The sequence below is a fragment of the Panicum virgatum genome, chromosome 4N (genome assembly GCF_016808335.1).
Source record: "Panicum virgatum strain AP13 chromosome 4N, P.virgatum_v5, whole genome shotgun sequence".
Lineage (NCBI taxonomy): Eukaryota > Viridiplantae > Streptophyta > Magnoliopsida > Poales > Poaceae > Panicum > Panicum virgatum.
This window is the reverse complement of record NC_053148.1, coordinates 28,040,837-28,067,161: the sequence shown is the minus strand read 5'-3', so window position 1 is coordinate 28,067,161 and position 26,325 is coordinate 28,040,837. Positions and strand designations below refer to the sequence as shown.

At 41.3% G+C, this 26,325-nt stretch overlaps 3 protein-coding genes across 3 annotated transcripts; 1 reads left to right on the top strand and 2 right to left on the bottom strand.

The window, feature by feature from the left end:
- Positions 1 to 400: 400 nt before the first annotated feature.
- Positions 401 to 3,715, bottom strand: LOC120669990 (protein BUNDLE SHEATH DEFECTIVE 2, chloroplastic-like). Its single transcript, XM_039949936.1, has 4 exons — positions 3,455 to 3,715; positions 1,893 to 1,968; positions 881 to 977; positions 401 to 756 (listed from the first exon to the last, which is right to left on the bottom strand). Exons 1-4 carry the CDS (start codon positions 3,578 to 3,580, stop codon positions 669 to 671), a joined length of 387 nt encoding a protein of 128 aa, XP_039805870.1. The 5' UTR covers positions 3,581 to 3,715; the 3' UTR covers positions 401 to 668.
- Positions 3,716 to 9,220: 5,505 nt separating this feature from the next.
- Positions 9,221 to 14,468, bottom strand: LOC120669989 (translation initiation factor IF-2-like). The gene is made up of 3 exons (XM_039949934.1): positions 13,881 to 14,468; positions 10,617 to 10,905; positions 9,221 to 10,534 (listed from the first exon to the last, which is right to left on the bottom strand). The coding sequence occupies exons 1-3, from the start codon at positions 14,350 to 14,352 to the stop codon at positions 9,844 to 9,846; spliced, it is 1,452 nt and encodes a 483-aa protein (XP_039805868.1). The 5' UTR covers positions 14,353 to 14,468; the 3' UTR covers positions 9,221 to 9,843.
- A 9,881-nt stretch (positions 14,469 to 24,349) lies between these two features.
- LOC120669265 lies at positions 24,350 to 25,402 on the top strand. The gene is made up of 4 exons (XM_039949042.1): positions 24,350 to 24,669; positions 24,985 to 25,177; positions 25,259 to 25,316; positions 25,395 to 25,402. Exons 1-4 carry the CDS (start codon positions 24,350 to 24,352, stop codon positions 25,400 to 25,402), a joined length of 579 nt encoding a protein of 192 aa, XP_039804976.1.
- The last annotated feature ends 923 nt before the right edge of the window (positions 25,403 to 26,325 follow it).

Genomic DNA, 26,325 nt, shown 5'->3' with positions numbered 1-26,325 from the left:
GACAAGTAGCCTCTCGTAGAGATAAAGTTATCCCGGGATTACAATCAACTCCAAACTAACTATATCCGGAGTTGCCTAATATACTCTAACATGCAGATTTACATGGTGTGTTCACAAGAAGTTCAGACGCTCTTTTGGAATACAGCAGTGCAAAATTCTTTGTTTTGACGGTGATTGAATGCCTGAGTAATGTGCGCAAGCATCAGTTCAAATGAAGAATTATAGGCCTTCCACGGAGAGCAATCAGTGCAGGGCATTCTGGACAGAGGATCTGAAGCATCTTCAGGCAAAATTTAGAGACCACCCACGTACCTTCACATCTTCAAGCAAATTTATATCGTGCCATCTTCATAAAATGTGATAAAACTCATCGAAGTATAAAGAATTGATCAGACATATCTTTTGATGTCGGGAATCTTCATATCGACATATCCAGATGAATAGCACAACTGGAACATACTTTATGGAGTTGACATGGTGGATCCAAGCCTACATGTTAATGTACACATTCTTTTCCATGAAAAGTGTAAAGGGATATCACAGCAAATACAATTTATGAAACCTATGAGGAACAAATTGCACCCACAGGTTTCAAAATAACGCAAACAAAACATTACTTATATTTTTCAAATACAATTTAAAGAGAAAGAAGAACATAAACAACGACACTATTCTGCAGTTTCATCAAAGGTGCTCAGAAATCCACCCAAGAAACCAGCACCATTGCAGCTCCCACATAGGATTTCACGCTTTCCTCTGCAAGGTAAAATTTTTGCACAATCAGCTAGGTCAACCAAGCTGTTGAATCACAAATAATTGGCCGATTTGTTAAGACATTTGGAGTGGACTATTCCTTGTGAGACAAATATTTTTGTTATACCTGCAAAGCCAGCACAAAGCTCCAGCTTTAAATCGCCCATTAAAATGGTCAACAGAATTCACCCCATTTCCCTCACATTGGGTGCACACGATTGCTCCTTTCAATTTGCAAATAAAAAGTTACACATAAAAAATAATATGGAGCTCAAACGAGCTATTAGAAGTGGATGCATAGTGTCCACATTAAAAGGAAGTCTTAATCTGCTAAAAAATATGATGTTTTAAAAATGAACAAACAGTGATCCTAAAAATCTGTGTTTACAAAGTTATGAGTCAAGAAAATGGCCTTTTGTCTGAACCACTTCTGAAGACTTGTATGTACCAATAATTTGGGATTCTGAATTATTTATTTTCAAGCTTGCAAAATGAAGTTTCTTTCAAACAGCTAAGATATTATGCAAGATGAATTTACTCACTTTGGTAATATTATGCTAGAGGAACTATTTATTTTCACAGCTGAATTCTGATGTACGGGAACGGTACGGTAGCTGTATGAAATATGCTAACTTCACAGATTAATAAGTACAACATATATAAATTAGGAAGAAACCAGTATACAGTTACAGATTGCTCAGGTGTAATATAGCGACTATGATTAGTGTGCTATTGAGTTTAGAGCATATTTGCTAAAGGATATTCACATATTCAGGATGGTGAAGATAAGATTACACTAATCAGGTGTATAAGTGTTACACCAGTAACAAATAAATAATCACCATTTGATTAACACCACCAGCAGAATCTTACTGCCCTAGGAAGGTAAAACATGAATGTTGTATCAAGAAATCTAATACTCAAAGAGTCCAAACCGAATGAGGAAAGCATTAGCAGAGCTTGTAGCTAGTTTTATCCAGTTTTACTTACTTTATATTGAATTTTTCAGAGTAATGAGCTCGAAATTATTCAAGTAAGGAAGTAGATGACCTTTAGGTCTTGCATACTGTATCCCTACATGACAACATTTGGTCACAACTAGAAATAAATCTTTCCTTAGTAAGATAAGAACTTCTCACCATTTCCTTCGCAGTCCTGGCAAAGAATGCTGTTTACCTTCTGAGGTTTTTTAGCGGACCGGTCATTTTCAGTGGCCTGCTTAGATGAAAACTTTGAAACTTGAGGAAAAAACAGGTAAAGAAAGGATAAAGTACTATCTACAAAAGAACTTCCTACCCCAAACAGGTCTCTACTTTTTTTCTTGAACTGTCATTGCATTAAGAAAAAGAATAACTAGTTTGTTTACAACAGTGGCGGAGCCAGGCTGAACTGCTAGGGGGGGCTGAGCAACCTTGATATGACATTTAGGGGGGCTAACCACTGTTATTTGCATGGAAGATAAGATGATAGTGCACAGAAACTCCATGGGCTGCCGGCCAGTAGGGGGGCTGGAGTCCCCCAGCACCCCCCCCCCCCCCCCCCCCCGCTGGCTCCGCCGCTGGTTTACAACATACACCGCGCATTGGAGTGCATGTGCACCCCAGCCCCTTGAGTTTTACATCACGCCACAGCAACAGTTCTCTACTTCTCATACTCTAGGAGAGTAGCAAATTGAACTTTAAGAGATAACTAATCCAGATTTCTTGTCTCAGGTAATAGAGCAGAAATATCGTAAACATAGATAGCCTTTGTATCTCATTCGTTTAAGCACTGTTTCTCATTAAACATTACCTATCCATTTGGCTCAACATACAGGATACGTAAGTTTCCTGGATTGATTATGTAGCCTGTACAATTAAACTTAAGAAACTTATACATCTAGAAGGGATTATCTCAATCAGATATAATCATATAATTCAAATTACTACTTGCTTGAAAGTTTGATCATCATGGGCTTTCAGGATGCTCAGGGCAACTTTACAAGACATGATGCCAGTACCTCTCTAGTCTAGTCAGAAAAAAATGATGTTTCGGACACCAGTAACCTCCAAACCGCAATTTAAACCATTACTTTTAATCTACTTTATTAATAAATCTCATTAAAATTATATATAATATTGCTAGCATATAAATCCCATTAATTATAAGATGGACAAATTGTGCACACCTCACGAAGAGACGTTTTCTTTTACTAGAGAGGGTTGTGGATTTACTATTTCAGTTTTTTAGCATCTTAGCACCATATTCCTATTCTGTGTAAGCTTCCAATACATAAATGTAGCAACTAGTCGTGCTATTATACATCACAACATATAGTCGTGCTATTATACCTGCAGATTAGTTTGATAACCATTTATAGATTTGTGACCCCAAATCCAACCGAATTCTATTTAAGAAGCACATAAGTCAGCGTCTCGTACTCGAACACAGCATATTTGGAAACAAAACTGAACGAAAACAGCAAGCTGCTCCCCAATTCTCTCCGTACTGTTATGCAGTCTTATGCTAACTATGAAGGAATGAGCAAACAACTCAGGAGCACATACGGCCAAAAGAAAAGGAAGAAGAATTTCTCGTTCCAGTTCTCTCTTGCATCACAATTTCTAGAAATAGCAGCATCCCTAACCCAGAACTCCAAGAGCAGAAGAAGTGGACAATGAACATCTTGCCGGGAGGCGGGAAAGGCAAGGAGGTTACTTACCTTGGTCTTGACGGCCAGGGACTTGCAACGGCGGGAGACGGGCCGGAGCGAGATAAGCGCAGGAGGCGATGCTTTGAGGACTGGAGGGGACGGAGCAGTGGCCGCGAGGCTCGCTGTAGCAGCCATAGAGAGCAGCGGCGGCGTACGAGGAGGAAGCGGGAGCGGAAGAGGGAGCAGAGACGGACGGCCAGCCAGAGCGGGGAGCAGGCCAATCCTCACCGATAAGGAGAAGAGAGACAACGTTACAGTTCTCTTTGCAAATAGACACCTGACGAAATGACATTTGCAACGCGGTAGTTTCTTGCAAGTTGCAACAATCTGCCCACATTGGAAAGGCATTGCCGCGTAGGGACCGTATCTGGTGTAATATTGTAGCTGGTACAGACTTTAGTTTATAGAAAAAAAATTAAATTACTTCTCTGAACTATAGCCAAAGTCTCAATAACTCACTAAACTATAATTTGGTTTAATTTATCCCTAAACTATACAATTTAGTCTATTTTATCCCTATATACAATTTGTTTTTTTGTTTCTCCATACACAAATTGAATTTTAATCTCTAATTTTGTAGGGTAGTAGTGGATATCACAATGCATATTAAAATATTTATAATTTTTTCATATAATTTTGTACTCCAATGATTAATTTATTATTAAATATTCTAACCTATCAAGAAAATGATAAAAAGTTTTGTTGTATTTTTCTATGATGTGTATTATCATCTTGTAAAATTTCAACTTAAAACTCCACCTATGCATGGAGAAATAAAAACAAAAAATTATATTAGAGGGTAATTTGAATCAAAGGTCATAGTTTTGGGTGCAAAAGAAACCAAACAATAGTTTAGTGGGTTATCCAAACTTTGGCTATAATTCAGAGGAGTAATTTAGACTTTTTCCTAGTTTATACATATAATAATTTTTAAAGCAACGTAGGTAAGATAAATCCGTTGCTTCATTATTTTCGCATAGGTGTCATGGTCTACCGTCCGTTGTTGCACTTGGTGTATATTTTTGGTACTCTATGATCGTGATGCTATTATTTACGTAATATATTATTTTAGGTATCGGAAAGGAAATATGATATTGTTTTGCTATATTTATTATGGTGAAAGAAGGGGTAAAATTATTTATTAGGAAGCGCGGAGCATAATTTGCAAGAAGCTCAACGTAATTACGAAAGCAGAGAATTGACTATCAATCATGTGGCAATTATTAGATGTGATAGTACTTTCTTTGCGAAAGTAGAGGTTATATTAAAATATGGTGTATTATTGTGGAGGCAGCATGAGAAGCCATAGAATAATAGTGATACAATATTAATTTTTTAACAAAATAGGATCTTATATTGCTGCGGTACTTTATTTATGAAAGTAGTGTCACTAGTTAGAAATGACATATTGCTAGGGCTCGTTTGTTATTTTTGTTACAGAAATAGGGTCTCAGATTGTAGCAGACTAGTTGTGTAAGATATGAAGGTTCATTTTTAAAGAATAGCGTGTCATGGCTCATGAGGTGGAGCATGAATCGATTTATGGGAAAACCAGTCTCCTTTTGTTAAATAGTGGAAAAAACGGGATGTGGATTAATTTCATGAGGAAAGATGTCTATTTTGTAAATTGACAAAGAGAAGGGTTGGTCCCCAGATTCATTTTGTGAAAACCCGAGGTTTTTTTTAAAATAACCAAAGACCGACTACTGAATAATTTCATCAAAATCTGAGAGGGATTTTGCAAAAGAACTAAGAGGTCCCTAGACTGCAGGTTAATTCAAGCCAAGCTCAAGAGGTTTTGTAAAAAACATTGCGGAATTTCCTAGGCTGCAGATTAATTAATGTCCAATAAATAAAAGGGTCCTTCTAAAAAAAATAGAATTCGCACTATCTATGCCCTGTGACCGATCTAACGGTCAAGAATGGCCCACAACGTGCGCCGTGACTATATGTCACTTATGCGAGAATCGTCACCTAAAAAGATGCACTGCCTCAATTCGACCCATCACCTCTCCTTTCCAACTCCGACAAGATTTTGGTGAGGTTAGGGTTCCAAGTTAGGGGTTCGGGGTTGCGGCGGGGCCGGGGGGGGGGGGGGGGGGCTCACCGCCAGTCATAGAGGAAGGGCTAGCGGCGACCATGAGACCGGGTGTGGGGCCGCAGCCGGCTGGGCGGCGGTAGACGGTGGTTAGACCGGCGTTGAGGTGGGGTGGTCGACGGCGACGACGGCAATGGATGGAGGAGGCGGCGATGGCGGTGGTGGAAGTCAGTCGGCGTGGGGGTAGGGTCTTGCGCCGCTCCTAGCCCGCCCGCGCCTGTGGGCTGAGTGAGGGGCTTGGCGGTGGGCGGTGGATGGCAAGCTAGAGATGCTCAGAGATCAGTTGCTTCGCCTGAAGCGATACCTAGCCGCACCCTACGACATGGTCACGCTAGCCGGCCATCTTTGGTGCAGGATTTGTATCGCAAGATTTCCCTTTTTCTTTGAAATGGATGTGCCGGCATCTTTCTTTCCCCTTTCCCCTTCTAATAAAAGTAAAATGTTCGACAGCTCCTTAATCTCTTTCGTAAGCAAGCGTATACTAATTACTTACATATATAGATTTTGTGTGACATGTTTAGAGACTTAATCCTACAAATTAATAGTTTGGGAATCTAGGTGAGTGATCAAACTGTATGCCAAGAGGTATAGTGTTTATGTCATTCTACTCCCTCTAGTTCAAAAGTATATGCTATTTTAAGGATCCTACCGATCAGACTTCTTTTAAGCTTTTAACTGTTAACTGACTCAATCCTTGGTTTAACCCACTAATTTTTGGAAATGTTTGGTGCATATTGTTTGGTTCGAACAAGCAAAACCTAGACAGAATGGGAGGAGGTTCGACAGTAAAAAAAAAACTCGACCAGGGGGTATGACGCCCCCGCCATTTTTCATTAAGAGGAAGCGACTTCGGCTTCCTGGCTAGCGAGGGGGATTTTTTTTTACCTGCACAGGGAATTCGCCCCCTTGAGGGTTTGAACCCGCGACCTGCAAGGTGCCGCTGGCTTGTTGTCCCCACTCGAGCTAGCAACCTTAGGCGTTCGACAGTACAAAGGAAGCGGAATGTAAAACAAGTGCACTATAATCTCCCAATGCTGATTTTCCAATCGCCCGGATGGAAGCGAACTCATGGGCGACGACTCCACGTGGTGGGACCCATGCCCACGTGAAGGAGGCGTCTCCTTCCTCCCTCATGTGAGCAGTCTCTTTCCCCTTCTACTTCCCTTTTTCTCTTTCATCTCCCCCACCCTTCCTCCTCCTTCATGGTGGCGCGCCGTGGCGAAGGGGAGGCGCAGCGCGCCGGCGGCGGAAGAAGAGGACGGCGCAACGGCGGCGGGGAGGGACGGCGCAACGGCGGCGGGGAGGGGAGCGGAGGGGAGGCGCACGGCGCGGCGTGGAGGGGCAACGCGGCGGGCCGGCGGCGGCGGTGGAAGGGAGCGGAGGCGAGGCGGGCGGCATGACACGGGGAGGGGCGGCGCGGCGGAGCGGCAACGGCGGAGGCGATGCGTGCGGCGCGACGGGGAGGGGCGGCGCGGCGGGCCAGCGGCGACGGAAGGGAGCGGAGGTGAGGCGGGCGGCACGACGGGGAGGGCGCCACGGCGCGGCGGGCCGGCAGCGAGGAGGGGTAGCGTAGCTCGCCGGAGGTAAGTTTTTTTCTTTTTTTTAATTTTTTGATGCAACTTTTTTAACAAAAAAAATTTTACCAGAGCTTTTTTTTAGTTTTTGGAGATGCAAAAAAAAAATTTCACCATGAGTTTTTTTTGTTTTGGATGAAAAACAAATTCTTCAAATTTTTGTCTCAAATCTTCTTTGTAAAAGTTTTTTTTACCCTGAGTGTTTTTGTTTTAGATGAAAATTTTTCTTCAAATTTTTATCTTAAAACTTTTCTTGTCAAATTTTTTCTGATCAAATTTTTTCTCTCTGAAAAATATTTAGCACAAAATGACATAAAAATTACTAAAAAGAAAATATTAATGTTATCTAAAATCGACCATACCGACACCAACTAACAGGCGACCGTAAACTAGCCTACCCCTATAATCTCCAAAACAATCATCCTCATATAGTGAGAAAGGAGGAGTATTTATACTCTCCACCTCCGTATCAAGGATTCCACCCCTACCTAGAGAGTGTACAATTTGTCTACTTCACAAGGGCGGAGCAGGGCACGTGTTAGGCGTGTTGCAACACGGCCCAGCTCAGTTCATCCCATATCTATATAGCAATCAGATCTAAAGTAAAAATATTTAGTATAATTTTAATTTAATCTAGTACTTATCCACTGGTTTAGCCCGGGCGGCACTTCTAGCTCCGCCCCTGTCTACTCCTATCGAGTAACACTTATCATGACCCATCATGTGACACTGAAGGCAACTTTCGGTCCATCCTGCACGTTCTTCATTCTTCATGCTTCTTCATCTCCGAGCGGCATGCATTACGCCTTCCATCCTCCATGCCTTCCAAGTGTCTTCACCTCCGAGTGACCCTGCGATCCTCATGCGGATCCGAAGGTCGCAAAGGTGTCCCGTTGCTCTCATGAACACGCCTTGTAACCTCCTACCTTCGAGGCAAATAGTTGTGCGACAAAGGATCGAAGAAAACAAGCTTTCAAATAGCCTTGCAGTCGATCGGAGGTTACCATCGTGGTATTAGAGTCTTCACGAGTTTGCGCATAACCTTCGTCAATCGGAGGTGGCGATCCCCAACACATATCACATAAATCTACACCATAAAGAAACTAATCCAGGCAGGTATTAATGCTTTACCGTATAAATTACTAATCCAGTCCCTTATTTCAGCCTATTGATTTTGAAAAATCATTGGTGCATATGCATGCATCTAAATAACAAGGAAAATAATTCGGACGGGTAGTATTTATAACTAATAATGGAAAGTGTACCATTGTAATGAAAAATAAATAAAAAATAGAAAGTAGAAGGATTTTAGAAATAGAGATTTTAGTTAAAATTTACCTCCAACAGCTTATTCATTTGAATGTCTAAATATGGACCTCTTTTTTTCCAAATTTCTCGCTAGCTAAAGATGGAGAAAGAGAATGGCTCTCTATACTACGTATAAGATATAAAAAAGATGTTGGAGAGTACAAAGATATTGAAAATGATTTATACTCAAATGACACTAAATGATGATTTAGAGAGTAGATTTTAGAAATGGAGATGGGCGTGGTTGGAGCCAACGTAGGGAAAAAATAGGACTATCCAAAATGATGACTGATTGCCATCGTTTCCTTTGTTGTCACGATGTACATGAAAAAGAAAAATAATTCGCACAACGCATATGGAAGGATATAAGCACATGTTTGGTATCCTAAGAATGTGGAAACTTGATTGGCGTGCGCTTAAGGGAAGGAGATGCTTGGTATACTAGGACTTGGTGAAAAAAAAAATGTTTTTTTAGCACTAAAACTTTAGAAACGCCAAAATCATGGATCTCCTATCAAATCTTCTAGACAAGTGAATCCTTCGTGAGAGGTACAGTGGATCTAATGTTGATAAAAATTGTTTTCAATTCTTTCAACTTTGATGTATTTATTTGCAAAGATTGACAATATAAGATTAGTGTCACAATTCACCCTAAAAATTACTTTCAACTATCATCATTATTGATCAAAATCTCACGACTAAGTGGATGGACATCCTTAACGACGTAAATTTGAATTAGATGGACACTTCGTATCGGAAAAGCTAGTTCACTCGTGGCCAAGGACAAGCATCATGTGCAGCAGCAATGCTAATTTATCAGTCCGGAGCTGAAGCTTGCTTCATTGTCAAAAGAGGGGTAATGGCTTTAGCTACTACCAGAAGGAATCTTCCGTTTACTCGTTAAACAAAACAATTTATATGCATACGGCAAGATTTGTCGGATGCACAGGCACAAGCGTTAACTTCATATTCTTCTGCATCTCTGATCATTCAGTGAACAATCCTGCCCTCATGAGTAAACTGACCAAGCTAGCAACAAGCAGACTGCCAAGATGCAATTGTGTTCATCAACCTTGCTTCCAAGAGATGAGCCAACCCAGCAAAGGAGAAACAAATAATCAATTGCCATCACTAAACAGCCCAAGTAGAAGTAGCTCACATGATCATCCAACAGAATTGTGTGCTTGTTCATTTCTGAACTCGCCTTCAATTGTTGAGCGCTGAAACATCATGCGTCTAGTGACAGAAGTCAATTGTAACCTCACAGCATCAAGCAACAAAGTTACCACAGTTCAGGACACAATACGGAATCTTTAATATTACAGGCTGCAGACATTCTCAACCACCAGCTTGACTATGTTTTCCTCTCCGGACCAACTAAGCGCAAATGCATCGCCCAACTGCTTTGTCATGATGATCTAGTAGTTGTCTTCATTCCTACCACGCGCACGCGGAGCAGGGCGTCGGTCACCTCTTCCCTCACCAGGGGGGTATGGACCACCTCCTGGTCTGTAACCATGCCCACGCCCCCGGCCATCCTCCATACTATTGGGTCTCCCTCGGCTTGCATATGGATCACCAGCATAGTCTTCTGGTCGACCCCTGCCAGTGAAGGAACTCTTCATCAGCCTGTTCCGTGGAGGGGTGCGGCTTCTATCACGCAGATCATTCCCCCAGTTAGCCCGAGGAGACCCTGAGCGGCGCCGACTTCTGTCAAGATAACCATCATGCAGGCGCTCCCTCCGACCGTAGTCATCAGTAGCAGACCACTCAAACTTTGCACGGCCCCTTGGATCACGCTCACCACGGAAGCCCATTCTTTCCTTAGGTGATGAATCTGTGAACCGTACTGGGCGTTCTGGAGGGGATCGAGCTGCATATCCCCTAGGATCACCCGCACCCCAGCCTTGAGGTGGTGATCTGTACCTGGACATCTCTCTTGGGGGGGCTCGATCACCGGGTGGACCAACCATCCTTGGAGGCCCTCGCGGAGGATTTGGGTAACCCCTTGGAGGGCTGCGCCTAGGTTCATATGCTTCACGTGCTGAATAGCGGAACTTGTTGCAGTTGTTACAGTGTGTGCGCCGAGCAAAATTGAGATTTCCGCAACTGACATGAAAAGCAAGATGAAAAATTAGAAAATCAAGATAAAGTAACTAAGAATGCATATCATGGTGACAGGCCAACTTACTTTGGATTCTGGCATATCCAATCACCTTCTCTTGGTGACAAATTTGGATCATTCCTGTGAACATATTCTCCATCAATATTAATGAAATCTTTTCCAGGATGAGCACCAAAGCCTCTCCCGTAAGATCTGCCTCCTCTTCCATATGGCGGAGAACCTTCTCGGAACCTCGCACTTCCTCTACCACCCCCTTGATAACCATGGGTGTAATGTGGACCAACAGCATCATCAAATTTGCTAGCTTCTGGTCTGCGTGGGCGTGGTGGTGAAGGGCCTCCATGCATTCCATATCCTGAAAAGGAAGTATAAAAAATTCCAATAAGGACTAAAGGACAAAGTAATTAACATTCAGTAAGGAATGCTTACACTAGCCACATGGAACTGAAATAGGCAACCACTTCATGAGAACTACTTTCAGAAAAGCCAAATGTTGAAAGCAGTCATAACAAAGGCCCACATTTCTGAGAAGGAAATACCATTGCAACTGCAGGTCAACTGTAAATGAAACTAGCAGCCTTCCGGTGGTTCACAATGTAGTTAGTAGCTACATGTCCAAAGAGTGGAGTTGTATGTTGCTAAGAAAATCTTAGTTCCTTTATTAGCCAATAAGATACCATTATTCCATGCGAGTAGCTCTCAGACATCTGTCAGGGCAATAACTATGTGCCACATAGACCACTGCAGCAGTTTGTTGATGCTATCTCAAATACTAGAATCAAGCATGTAGGTCCAATGACCAAATGCTTCTCATTCCACAAGATTGCAAAAGATTCTGCAACTCTCAAGCGTCATAAAGCTGCCCATTGACCTATAGAAGAGTTCCAATTTCAACAGAACGAGGTCAACATCCAGGCATCCTATGTCACTGTGAATGCTACCAAGTTATATTCCTTACCAGTCACTTTGTTGTTTCTATTTCTCATCCATAAAGGAACTTCAGCTTATAACTGACAGCTCCAGTATTGGTGCTATATGAACATCCCTTGAGGCTTCAGTCATGAAGATGGGAGCATACCTGACAATTCACTTGCAAAAAAGGTCTCTGCAGCAGCCAGTTACTTTCTTATCCCAACATCATTATTCCAACCTCTTAAGGCTCTAACTTGTTCGAAAGACTGGCAAGCAAAGTGGCAATCCTATGTCTAAAATGTACCCAATGACTTGGCTCATTGTGTGGACACAAAATACCAAAAACTCAAAGGGCGTGTTCGTCAGTTTTGAATTCATATTATAATAATCTATGTCCAAGTTCCAAATTAATGCCATCAAACTCAGGCTTTTAGTTCTTTGATAAACCCCTAAACAAGCACTTGAACTGTGGCTTCCTGAATGTCTGCCATGATGTTAACATCTTAACAATTCAAATATTGATGACGGAAGGACCAGCTGATTATGCTCTCAAAGATTCTAGGTATCCATGTTCAATCAAAGCTAATTCCAAACATCATAGTTCTTAGGCAGTACCTAGCACTAGCATGCCCAAGCTGTGTTACTACAACCTCAAGTCCAGCTGATCCCTTCATTCCTTGTTATCTCAACACTTCAAACTTTTTCAGAGTCCACCATACTGCACATGCAAATGTGACTGCCTTCACAATATTTGTGTCAGCAGAGCAGAATAGTTTCACATTACTATGCCAGCAACTAAAACAAACCATCAGGCAGGACTAAGCATCAACAATAATGTCCCATCTTGAAAAAGGAAAGGCATCTGGTATAGTCAAGCTGGAAACTGTTTCAGTAGAACAGCAAACTCCATACTTCATTTGATATTTACTGGAGCTTGCAGTGCTTGGTCATTACACTGGACATCCAAGCCAGCAAAATATTAGAAGATATTTACAATTTCTCAAGTATATGAGGTGGTTTCAGACACTCATGCTGTGTGCAACATTTTCCTAGATTGTGGTTCTTTAATAGTGATATATTATTGGCTTATATGAAATAACCATTTGGCAGTTATAGCTAACAAGATACTGCTCGAACTCAGAAGGAATAATGTGAAAAGTGATGAAATCAATGGTACCACAAGGCATCTCACTTGGTGAACGAAGGAACTCGAAAAAATAAGGATGAACTGAACTAGTAGTAATTCATAATACAAAGTTTGAATAACCAGCAAAATGATCATAATGATAACACAGTATTAGTAAGGTCTTAAATGTACTCCATCACAGTTCGTCAAACACTAGATCTTGCATACTAGAACTTGAAGATAACAAACTTGTTTAGTCAACTGTTAAAAGAATACATTTCAAAATTGATAAAATCAAACAGAATAGAAAAGAAGTAAAACAAGGGTTCAGTGCTTGAGCCATGCACATTGCACAACACATCAGCACCTAGGAATCACAGATAAAATAAGGATAACAACATATCATGCAACAGTAGTAGAAACAAGCTTCAAATCCTTAATATGAAGAAATTACCCAGCTACCATGGTAATTTCCTATTAACTCTAGCAAGCATCACAATCATAGAAGTATCATACAGGCAAGAAGTTTATTAAATATTTTCTCAGATGGCACTTGATACATGCTCACTTGCAATAACAACCTCAACTGTATAAATTGCTCAGTGAAACTGCTATCATCTATGTTCTTTTTTGCTTATGGTCCTATTATGCATGCAGCCAATCTTTCCAACTTTCAACTACTAATGCACACAAAAGCATTTAGATTATCAAATATGAGTTCATATTAGTGCTTTACTAATAAATAGAAAGAATTTTCGATGCCACTAGATTTTGAATATGTTTAACACATGAAGAGAAGTAACAGCAAGTATTTTGTATTTAAACTTTGCAATCAAAATTTCCAATATGTTCAACACATGAACAAAAGGAGCAAGGTGTATTGTAAGCAATCAAAATGACAGCAAAGGTACCAGTACAAAAATCATCTCTGGACAAAAAACATATATTTGAGCAATTACGTAACTTCTCCACACCACCATTGCACAACTTTCATTCAATCAAAACTTAACATAATGAAGAAGCCTTATACAAATGAAAGGTGCTGCTACTGAAAAGGCCATGGCATAAGTAGGTAGCAATAAATACTTGCATAGCCTATTAATCAAAATCGTCTAAGCAACAAAATAAAGGAAACACTGGCGTGTGAATCCAGCAACACAGTACAAAGGAAATCCATACCATCCACGCACGATCCCAAGAACATATAGATCGACTAGATAGGTTCGCAGTTCGCATGATTTATATAAAGAACATTAAAAGAAAATAGGAAGATTCGAGGGTTTCCAACAGACCTGATTGCTCGTTGTGGAAGCGCGGGTGCCGCGGAGGCTGGAACCGGGGCGATGGGCTGAAGCGGCGGCGCTGGGGCGGGGGGCTCCCAGGACGCCGCCTCTCTGGCGGCGGCGGCGATCGGCGCCTCTCCCAGCCTCGGGGGCGTGGCGGTGGTGAGAACTCCCGCCGGTGCCGCGGGGCCGAGGCCCCGCGGGCGCGGTAGCTGCCGCCGCCCCCGGGCGAGGGCGAGTGGGCCGCGCGGGCGGCGGGAGAGGGTGGGGACGACCCACCGCCGTTCTCTTGCGGCGAAGGCGGTTTGACAACGAGGCTGCTGAGCGGGGCCCGCGCAGGCTGCGGCGGCGCGGGGGCTGGGGCGGGCGAGGGCGAGGGCGCGGCCTCGGGCTCCGGCGTACTCCGCGGCGGCGTGATGTCCTCGTACTCGTCCTCGTCGTCGTCATCGTCGACGTCGTCGCCCCTGCCGCGCGGCCTCATCTTGCTCCGGGTGTCGGTGGTGCGGCGGCGGCGGCGGCGGCGGCGCCTCTAGGGTTTGGAGGGTTAGTGAGATGACGAGATGGGGCGAGGGAGGAGGGATTGCGCGTTGCGACTTGACCAAACCACGCGGTACCAAGTCAAGCCTCGGTTTCGGAGGCTGTACATGGCCCCTACCCGCTGGGGCCACTGACGACCATAGAGGCAGCGTGTTCAGTTCCCAAAATTTTTCGAACAAAAATTTTGAACACCATTTTAACACTAATTAGAAGTGTTAAATATAATTTAATTATAAAATTAATTATATGAATGAACGTGAGATAAATCTATTAAACTTAATTAATCTATTATTATAATTTATTTATTGTAGCACGATATTATTTAATTATAACATAATTTGGTTTACTAGATTCGTATCGCGATTTTACCAGAGGTTACCGAATGAATTTTGTTATTAATTGATATTTAATATTTTTATTTAATGTCCAAACATTCAATGTGGCATATGAAATTTTTTGGGTGGGAAACTAACAGGACCTTATTACTTTATTAGGATAGGATCGAACTGGCGGTCCAATCTGTCTAATACTAACAATACAACAGTTTTGTTTGCGTTATGGACCGTCCAAGCGATCAGACACGTAAAACTTGGTCAGGTTTTATAGAACCGGGACCCATTAGTTTCCATTGAACTAGATGGTTTTTCATGTGGGCTTCATATGAGCTTTAAATTAAACAAATAATATGTCCATTTGATTATTTCGACGAGTTCTTTGCAATGGTGAACTTCATTTTAATATTTAAGGTTTGTTTCATAATAGTAAATATTTCAATTAAGTCTTTTTTAATTCATAACTGTTACATATATTATTTTTCATGCATATTTATTTTTGGTATGTCCCGTAAAACAACTTTAGAGCACCAAAACTTATGAGATTTATTAAATTAAGATACATCTTAGTAATACATTCTGAAATATTGTTATTTTATTATATTATTATATATTTGCCATCATATTAATTGAGTTAATTAATAACTACAAACACATGCAAAATGATGATTTCTCCGTATCTTTTGTGGACTTGTTGCTAGATTAATTGAAATTTATTTATATAATTATGTTGTTTACAATTTATTCGTACATGTGGTCAACTCTATGTTGCTAATTATTTATTCTCTATTATGATATTGCACCAGTTTGAAAGTATTTATAGGCAGTTCAAATCTCCGGGCCGAATTCCGAAACTAGCGAACCAACGGTTCAACCGGTTCTTTATTGTTGGACCAGCGAACCGATAGCCTCTCCAGTCCGATCTCCGGTGCAGTCCTAATAACTATGCTACCAACGGCAGAATTAGGGGTGCAAATTCTAAAAGACAAACCCTAATGAAAATTAGCATATAATTTGGATCGCGCATGTGCATTCCTACGGGTGATATAAAAGACAAAACACATTCAAACAGATCGCCCATTAACATTCAATATAAGAAACCCATTGTTGGATCAGTGCATTTTTCTGAAAAAAAATGAACAGCTCAAGAAATTAGATGTAGATGAAAGAGCGGACATTTGATAATAGTAGGGTACAGACGTTACATTTAAGAGGAACCCTACTACAGACGTTAAATTTAAGAGGATCCGTAGGGTACCGGGTACGTCAATTCTAATCTATGGATCTAAACAATTATCAAGCTATGGATAGGATAAACAAATTAAAAGCATAGAATGGCCCAAGACTAACAGGAATAAATTGAGAACAATAATACCCCAAATTCCAATTTCTAATTTTCTGCCAAATATGTAAATATAATCTCTACTGACAAAAATTGTCTCCATCTATACATTTAAACCAGCGAGCCTATAGAATGGCTACCATGTCACCGTCAAGCTGCCACTTGCCTTGCAAAATTGTTTCACATGACATTTGCCGACATCCGATACGGCAAGAAGATGGAGCGTTGTTGATATTGTCCAGTCCAATCATTTTCATATTGATATTGTCCCCCCAATCATTTTATGCTGATAATATAGCTCTAGAAGTGATATAGTCTTTATTTAACATGTTTTGATTGAGATCTGGAAATATGCAAGCTATTAATGTTGCGAGATCTGTATCCCCACTTCCCTGTATATGGTACACAAATCTCATCTGGTAGCTTGATCTCACCTTCGCAATTAATTAGTTTCCTCTGTTCCCCCACCAATGCATAGTAAATAATTCGCGAACCACGGATCACTTTCAACCTCACATTGTGCACCAACTTTAGATGACACATTGAATCCCAGAGGTACAAACAACGCAACGACTCATTGACAATCTGGGCCTGGAACCCTTTCAGACAACGGGGAGAACCTGCCTAAAATCTCCCCCAAACACAACTATCTTACCACCAAAAAGAAATGGCATATCTAGCACACCCATTATATCACGTAGCCTTTTATCCAGAGCTCACTGCCTGCCTCTTTATCATTGATGCCTCGTCCCAAATTATCAGAGATGCTTGACATAACAACTTAGCGGTACCACTTTGTTTGGCGTGAAACTACACTAACTACCTTCCTCTATAGTCAAAGGAATTTTGAAACGTGAATGGGTTGTTCTACCCACTGGGCATTATCGATGCTGCAACATTAGACGTAGCAGTCGCCAAGGTGAGTTTGTTCTGACTCCGTATTATTGTAATCAACGGTCTATGTAAAAAGTCTTCCCAATACCACCCGGACCATCGGTGAAGAAAGCCCGCCCTTACCAACATCAATGGTTGACATAATCTCATCATATGCAACCATCTACTCCTTGTTAAGTGACTCAACCATTGCCACATCATCAATATCCACATCAATGCTTGCCTCCTGAGGAACATATTGGGATCTAAGTTGCGATCACCCAAACAGAAAAGGAAGTGAACGGAAAGCTTGAAGGTTAAAGTGGACAAAGCGGCAGTATATTCCCCTAATGAGTCAACCCGCACAGTGAAAGCGGGAGGGGGGGGGTATTTATATCCCCATCCTCAATTACATGACTCAAGAAATGCCCCTACCTACCCCTCATATTCAGAAGATATTCCGGGCAGATAGTAATTTCCATAGGTTGGAGTACACAAGTTGCATACACATACAACATCACATTTTCCATGTGAATCGAAGGTAGCCTTCACCTCCAAAGCCTCGTCCTTCATGTGATCACTACCTTTGGCTAGATACTTAACAACCTTCACGGACCTTCGGAGTCTCCTGCCATCTTTTCTTCGATCAGCTCCTTTGGGGATCCTTCGGCCGCAACTTCACGAAGCCGATACAAGATGTAGAGCTCCACGATGTCCTCCGAAGGTCTAGCACCTTTGGCCCACCTTCGGTGCTCATAGAGTCCCTTGAGGGTTGTCGCCTTGTACCCAGCATATAGAGGCAACAGATCCTTCTCCTCGGAGTTGTTGTTAATGTCGGAGAGTAATTCCATAACCTTCAGAGTGTAACCTTCAGCCTTGCTCATTCAGAGGTGGCGATCCCCAACAGAATACCGTCTGCGTTATTGTATCCCTCAATGATATCTGGCAAAGGAAACATCATTATGTCCTTCCCCATTTACTGCACCATATTTCTAATAGCAATTAGAACCATCTGTGTGGCCAGATCTGATGATGGATTTTTCTGTCGATAATCCTTTGACATAGCATCAAAATGTTTTTGCCAGACTCCGAACACATCGCTTGGCTCACAAAAGACCAAGATGGTTGCAAAAGCCTCTGCAAAGATGACAACATTTGGAACATAGATGCTTCTGTAAGATACTCATCCAACATATTATCTTCTTCAATAAGTCCCCTACTCTAAGCACCTTCACGGAAGGTAGGATATTGGACACCATTTACGGTCATAAGATCCCGGTAAGATGTAGCTCCAGTAACATGGTTAAGAAGCACGCTGAGGTAGTAGCGTTCCCCCTCCGCTAGATGGGATGAAACAATTCTACCCACCTATCCAACCGTGTCGTAAACCCTTCGTTTCAACAATTTGCCATTAGGGTGCCAAGTATAGAACTCTGGGATGTCATTATACAAGAGTCGATGTGCAAATGGGTCAATTCTATTTTGAACAAAATATGATGTCAACATTGACTCCTCAACACCCAGACCTTTGAATATTTGTTCTATCTTTTGTCGCTAATGAAAAGTCACCATATGCATGTCTGGGAGATGAAGCTGCAGTTGTTGTACGGGTGCATATCCCTACCGGCGAAAACACTATGTGTAGGTCTATGGTCATGAGTTAATCTCAAGTCTAAGGACCAAGCATACACGTTGTGTAAAACGAGAACCATGTCTCATGTTAGGTCAGTCCTGCCACATGTCTCACATGTGCCCACATTATTGGTTTGACATCTCAATGTTCATGACTTGTGAAACCTAGTCATCAACCAATACATGTACTAGTCTAATGTTCATGTGTGTCCTCACATGAACTCCGACCAGTGACATCTTTTAGAATAACCATACAAGTAAAGAGTCTCACAAACAATTCACATAATTGTTATTCAATACAAGTAACCACTATTGGATACTCAATGAACACAATACAAATCATGGATATTATGGAATACAATCATCTCTATGATTGCCTCTAGGGGGGGGGGGGGGTTTCACCTAGTGAGCATCCCTATACTGCTTTATCTCATCAACATTTCCATTGCTATCTTCCTTGCCACCTTCTCTAACTGCAACAGATGCACGATCATGCCCCTTGTATATGTATTTGAATAAGTACTTCATAGATTTGATGATGTTGCATGCCTCTACGTTAATATGGCAATTGAAGGTGCATAGGAGATATGGGTTGTACGGTACTACCCATCAATTATCCAACTCATGACCTCTAACCTTCTCCTTAAGACCATCACTACATCGGCTATATATAGGGTATGAATAAGCACGTGGGTAATGATTCTTACAAGAAGTGCATCCCTTTGTGCATGGACAATTTGGATTTAGAGGTCCACACGGAATATGTATCATATGCTTTGCAACCATCTTGTATAACTCAGGGTACTTCTTCTTGTTTGGAAGCTCTGCTGAGATAAGATGGTCATATTGCTCTAGACACATCATCTTATACTTCCTTTTCATGATAAGTAGGAAGTGAGTATGTGGTGAACCCCTCTTCTAGAGATCTACGATCGAACCTTCCCTAATGTCCTTATCCATCAATTTTCTCTTTAATTCCACAAGTTTTGCTCTGAAGGCCCGTGTCACAAGGTTTGGACAATCTTGTGCAGTCTGACCAGTAAATACCTCACTTTTGATCTCATCCCAATTTTGGTTATAGGTCATAGTGAGGAATACATCTAATTCCTGTACTTGCGCACCAGTGCCATGGCATCCATGCACCGACCTCTCATATCCCAGGGTCCGCCAATGAATGTTGTTGACAATGCTATACGCTTTCCAACAGAATCAACACAGCCCTCACCAGCATGCAAACTATCAAGGAGACCTTGATATACATCGGCCCCCAACTCTTGTTGGTTATTCCTGATAAAATTTAGTCACGAGCTCTCTATTTTGATGTAGGTGTTCATGGCAAACTTCTGAAATAGACGTTTACTGAAGAGTATTGGGTTAAATATCCCTGGCCGCATCTTGAATTTGTAGCAATAATAGTCTTGCACCGAGTCACATTTGTTGCCTGCATAACCTATACAATTTTAAAAATACTAACATGAATAATCATATAAAATAATGACATACAAAAATATTAAGTTCGTTATATTATCCATATGATGCTTCATCATCGTCTCCACCATTAGCGCGGCTCTCTTGATTTCACGAGCAGCCTTGACTTTTTCCGTACTCCATAGTGATACCAACCTTTGGGATTCAATTATGCCATCCGAGCTCACCCCTTGGGAAGAAAAGAGGGTATGATAGTGCATCATAACAAGCATGGTATGACCGGATTCCATGAACAGATCTATCCTTCCCATGAAGCGTAACACTGTGTTTGAACTGACCTAGTAGTTCACTCCCCCCAATCCATGCCGCAGCCACCTCTAAGGTGCATGGAACATTTTATGCCCTTTGATCCAATCGCTGGTCAAGGTTCAATGCAATGTGGTAATCCTTGATATCCTCCGCGTGACCCATACTCCTTAGATGTTCAGAGTACGGGTTACCACGGAGTATTCTAGCCAACATGGATATAACTTCTCTATGTTGTTTCAAGCAATCTTCACGGCACCTGTCGTATCGATGTTGAAGAGAAGGATCATCATTGTAAAAGTAAAGTTCTAGGTGTCTAGGTTCGAGTCCATTCCTCATGTTGGTTGATATATGGTCCAGGTGGCAATATAGGGATGTGAATGAGAAATGGCCATTGAAGAACCTGATATTTGCACGGAAGTGCCTAGCATCAGCGTCCGAGCATGACCACAACCTCATTAGTTTGGGTGGAGTGTCAAGCGTTGAAAGATGTATCTATCCACTACGGCAACAAAATCCAGGTGGCTCAGACTCAAGTTTATTTGCATTGCAATGTTCGCAATTCTCCACAGGTTGTAGCATATGAGTCTTCGATGGAACATTTTCGTACACCTTTTCATACGGATCAACTACATCCGGAATGGTGGTATCATAATCTCTTAGGGACATATCAACATCATCATCGGCTACATCATCTGCAATTATAAATGCATTATACATGAATATATAACATGGCTAGCCGAATTCAGCACAAACTACAAACATACCTTGTCCGGCAAAGAGAAAACCCTCATCCTCCTTTTCGTCCTCCTGAAAAATGGCATCCTCACCATCTGCGGGGTAAAGGGACAGAGTTATTAACAACATGTTTTGGAATCTAGTCAGACTCGCGTATGTCGTATGATTTGGAATAAATTAAGTTCCATCTGTATTACCATCCTCAACCATGGATGCTGGTGTTTCTAGATCCTAGTTATTTGAGTTCTTTTCCAGCTGTGCTTGGTTGTGATTGTGACATTGGACAAGCACGTTGTCTAGGAGCAAAACTTCCTGTTTACCATGAGAACATGTATATTAGCTCTTGATTTATGGTATGTTAATATATGGCAGAAGAGTTGTTGGGTTACCAATATCAATAACATCTGTTTCTTGAGTATGCTTCAAGCCTTCCATGATATTCTTGTCATTATCTAGTATCATAGAATAGAATAGTACATAGTTAATGCTACGACACACAACATGCCATGAATTAAGTACTTATATGTTGGCGATGGTAAATATGTACCTACTACACACAACATGCAATGACGACACACTCCTTTGAACCAGCTGCTTGAAACTCCGTGTTTCTACGTTTTCGAAGGGTGTTTCGCTCACCATGAGTAACACGATTTCTAAATGATTTTGGACTACAATGAATTTATGTATTCTTCGCAGTCACCTCCTGCTCGATTGATGATTCAATATAAACTGGTGTTGGGTTTATATCAAGAATAGCCAAATCATGTGCACTTGGTATGGGTACTGGGGTTGTTGGGAATATAAGCTCAGGCAGGAATTGAGGGTTTTCCATGGCGATGTCGAGGGACTCAGGATGCAGGTGGCTAGTTCCTCTTTCATTCTACGTCTATATTCTCATTTGGACTCCCTCTGTGCAGGCGTTTGGTTCCTCTGCTTCTCCCGTTCAATCGCTTATTCAGTCTATTGCGTCTTCTTCGCGTGATAAGCTTCACGATGATGCTGGTCGATTAGTTCCCTCTGTTATGATGTGTCTTCTTCACGTGATAAGCTTCGCGATGACACTGGTGTTTGATTATGTTGTTTTGGATCAGTTACATTTGTTTAACTTGACACAACGGTGTCTGGAACACCTATTCGTATTTATTTGTTTAGAACAATAACTAAATATATTCATAAACTGTCATAGAATGTATAAAAAACCATGTAAATACTAGAACAAGCTGCGGTACACTAACACTCCATTTTGCTTTTCCATTCAAGTTACAGTGGTTAAGCAACCCAAATATAAAAAAATCAATGCATATAACGATTACAATGTAAGATTCGGCAATACACTAATCATTAGATGTAATGATGCATATTTTGCCATTTTGAAACCGAAACCCATGGTATTATCTTCACTGTTCCCTTCTTGCACGATACTGATATCATCTAGGCTCAAATTGTTCCCACTTTCCAATGCTATGGTTTCTGCATGAACAAACAATAGTCATCTTTAGCTTCCAGCTGGGGCAAATGGAGTATTCCACTTCAGTACAATCAGAAAATTTTGAACCTGCTGAATTAAAATTGGTGCTGTCGGTAGTCCAATTCCTCCATGAGATCCATTGGTTCATTACAAAGGAGGCTAACCAATTACATACAAACCAGAATTGAAAATACTGAATTTATGGGACAACATTGTCCAAATTAACCATCAAATTCAAAGTATGCCACGATATTTTGCATCCTTTTTTTCGAATTCTAGATTTGGATTCAAGGCTCGGAGGCTACGGAACACGTGTCATCAACAGTTTGTTTTTTAAATTAATTTGGAAGACAAAGGGAAAAATGTTTAAACTCAAGATAGACCCTCAGCCTGATTCTTCATTTCAACCTAAGGGTCGGGGGGCTACTCCATATGGAGTGCGATGATTTTCATCGCACCCCATGAATATTATTTCTAAATATACAAAATCTACTCGAGAAAGAGCACTATGCAGTCTCGAAAATGACTTCAGAAAGTTCAGAAGACACGTTCAGGTAAAGTTCAAGGAACTGAAAGATAACCTTAGAAGTACTCGGAAGCCTGCACTACTCGACTAGAAAGAGCTCGGGGGCTTGTCAGATCCTATGGCACGGGATAACTTATGTGGCACAGATCTGTACAGAATAAGTGATGGGGCATGTCTCATTCCCTGACATCATATAAAGTACTCGTGTATGAGTAGTACTAGTTACTATAGAAGGAAAGTACTTGAGTAGTACTCGAGAAGGACTCATAAGCTAGTATTGATCTAGGGTTTTATGTAACCCTACTCCCTAGGCTATATAAGAGTGGACAGGGACCCTCTCCAAATCATCTATAACCCTTAGGCAATACGAACCACAAACAAGATATAGATTGTTACGTAACTCGCAGTTCGAATCTATCTAAACCTTGTGTTGCTTGCACCACCGTGTTCCTGATCTCGGCGACTCCCTACCTACAATCAACTACATTAGGATATCTCTAGGTAATCTTGCCGGTTAAACACCGACATGTATTTTCTACTATTTGTCCGTATGATTCAATATTATTTGTCGGAATGAGTGATTTATAAGTAAGAAAAGAAATATACGTAAGTCGATTTTGTGCATAAGGAAAAAATATGGGAGGGTCATTTTTCTCCCTTAATTGTACGCGTCTTGATGTTGCAATTAGCCTCTTGATTGATTGACAGGGATAACTTGATTTATTTAGTATGAAAAGAATTTATACTAAATTTATACCCCTCCATTATACTACTCTATTTTCTATTGTGCATAAGGAAAGAAATATGCGGGAATCAATTTTCTCCCTTAATCGTGCGCTTGAGGGTGCTTGATGAAGCAGGTACACCGAGTAGGTATGTAGAAGACTTTGGTAAAAGAAAGTTTTAGCTTTTGGGTAGAAATATTTTCCTTCTATCAATTTCGTAGCTCTACACCCTCGTTCGTTAAATCATTGGACCGACAATTGGAACCCCGTAAGGAGTAAGGTGGATCTAATCTCGATGATTCTTTCAAGTTTCAACTTATATATTATAATTATATAGTATATAGATTCCTCAACAACGAAGTGGTTGCCCCTGCCGCTAGCACATAAAAACTGGATGATAGTCGCGCGTTGCACCAACCAAATGCTCGGCCGGCAGCCCTCTCTCGCTCGCACATATAGAAATCCATCCCGGCCCGTTCCACGCGGACAGTGCACTCTCTAGAAGTCTAGAGAGAGAGGTTGTCACCAGGTACGAGGGGCTGGGTCATTGCTTCATTCGGTGCCCCCGATGTTGAACGACCTGGCCAACTTCGAGGCCGCCGCCGTGGCCGCGCCGGCGGAGTACCGTAGGTTCACCTTCCGCGACCTGTACATGCGCCGCACCTACCGGGGGCCAGGCGCCAACCAGGTCGTCGTCGTCAACCAGAGCGGTGGCGCCGCCGCAGGCAACTGCTACGGGCTTGGCGCCACGGTCGTCCACAACTGGGCGATCTACGACGGGCCCGGGCCTGAGGCGAAGCTCGTGGCCCGCGCACGGGGTCTGCACATCGACACCACCGGGGCTGGCCTCTTCTACAACACTTTCTGCTTGATGTTCGAGCATGGAAGGTACGCCTGTCTTATTTTTGAAGTTTAGGAAAGGGATTTTTTTTGTTGCTTTTGGGCCATATTAAAGAGAATATTGTTCTTAATTTTTCTGTGTATGCGTGCAATCTTCTGCAACCGAAGTAACACTAGCAAAGAATTTATTAGTTGAGCTGTTTTATGGTTCTTGTCGATGTAACCAGAGGTGTCATCTTCTTTGCATCCATAAACTCGGGTACCTCCCATCTAGCTAAGATCAGATAGCGTGATGGTTAAATTCTTTGTGCTCGTTTTCTTGGATTCATCATGATTTAATGGTTACATGCACGATACATGCAGGTTTAAGGGATCCACACTTCAGGCAATGGGTGTAGCACCAAACTTGGATGACGAATACTCAATTGTTGGTGGATCCGGAGAGTTTGCTCTCGCAAACGGCGTCGTCAACAGGGTAGTGTACAGTAGGGAGGGCAACACGGACATCGACAGGCTTACCGTCAAAGGATTCATCCCGATCATGAGAGATTTACATGTAAGTAGCTAGGTTCTCAATTAAGAGCTTTACTGATGACATATTCAACGAGTCTTGCTGATTTGGTCATGGCCACATCAGTGGATAGATGAGACAGCAATCCACCTATTGAAGGACCTCAAACTTGTTCGTGACTTTGGTAACCTAGCTAACCATGTACAAGTACAAAAGCCCCGGATATGTTTTTACATTGTTATAAAAACTCTGAAATCAATAGGGGTGTAATTTGGGGTCTTTATGTGAATGTCCGATCCAATTCTCTTTAGTTCAAATATTTGTATTACTTCTTCAAAATATTCTATTAAAAAAATTAGCACAAATATTTAAACTAAAAAGAGTTGGAGGTACATCTAAGAATAACCAAAATTTGCACTCCTACTAATCCGTGCCAACGTCATTCATGAACCTAGTCAGTCCGGCTTTTTCCCAACCTTGTATTTTTAAATGTTCCATGCCCAGAACCTTTCATCCCCATACGTCGTCGGTTGATCTTGTCAGTATGTTATGTTAATAGTCAATACTACCTACATGGACATTCTTGTTACAATATTCTAGCTTTCTTACCACATTTTATTTTCTTAACAAAAATATCGCTCCACCACATCTCAATGTTTTGACATATTCTCGGCATCTCTTAAGCTGTAATATTACAATCATCCAATGTTTCAAATTTGTAAGCTGACTCTTGGTTCCATAATATTTTTGACACTGACAGGCTTATATTTCACAATTAATGGAGCCAATAATTCTGGTTACCCCCCTCCATATTCACACTTTGTCAGATCCGTCCAAGTTTGATTTAAAAGGAACTGTTTTTATTGGTCATGTGCAGTTGTGCAGTTTTTATCATAGTATTTTGATAATATAATTAGTTCATAACAATTTAGAACCATTTCTAATTTGGAAGTAACAACCAAAGTTGCATAAAATTGTAACTCATGCTGATCGCCGAAATACCAATAATTTGGAAACAAAGGGAGCAAATTCCATAGTAAAAAGGTATTAAAAGTTGGTGCCACTGAACAACTTAGACCACTATATATTTTGCACAAGTTCTTGAAACGAGCGACATGAATAAAACTAGTAATTCCTATATATATATATATATATATATATATATATATATATATATATATATATATATATCA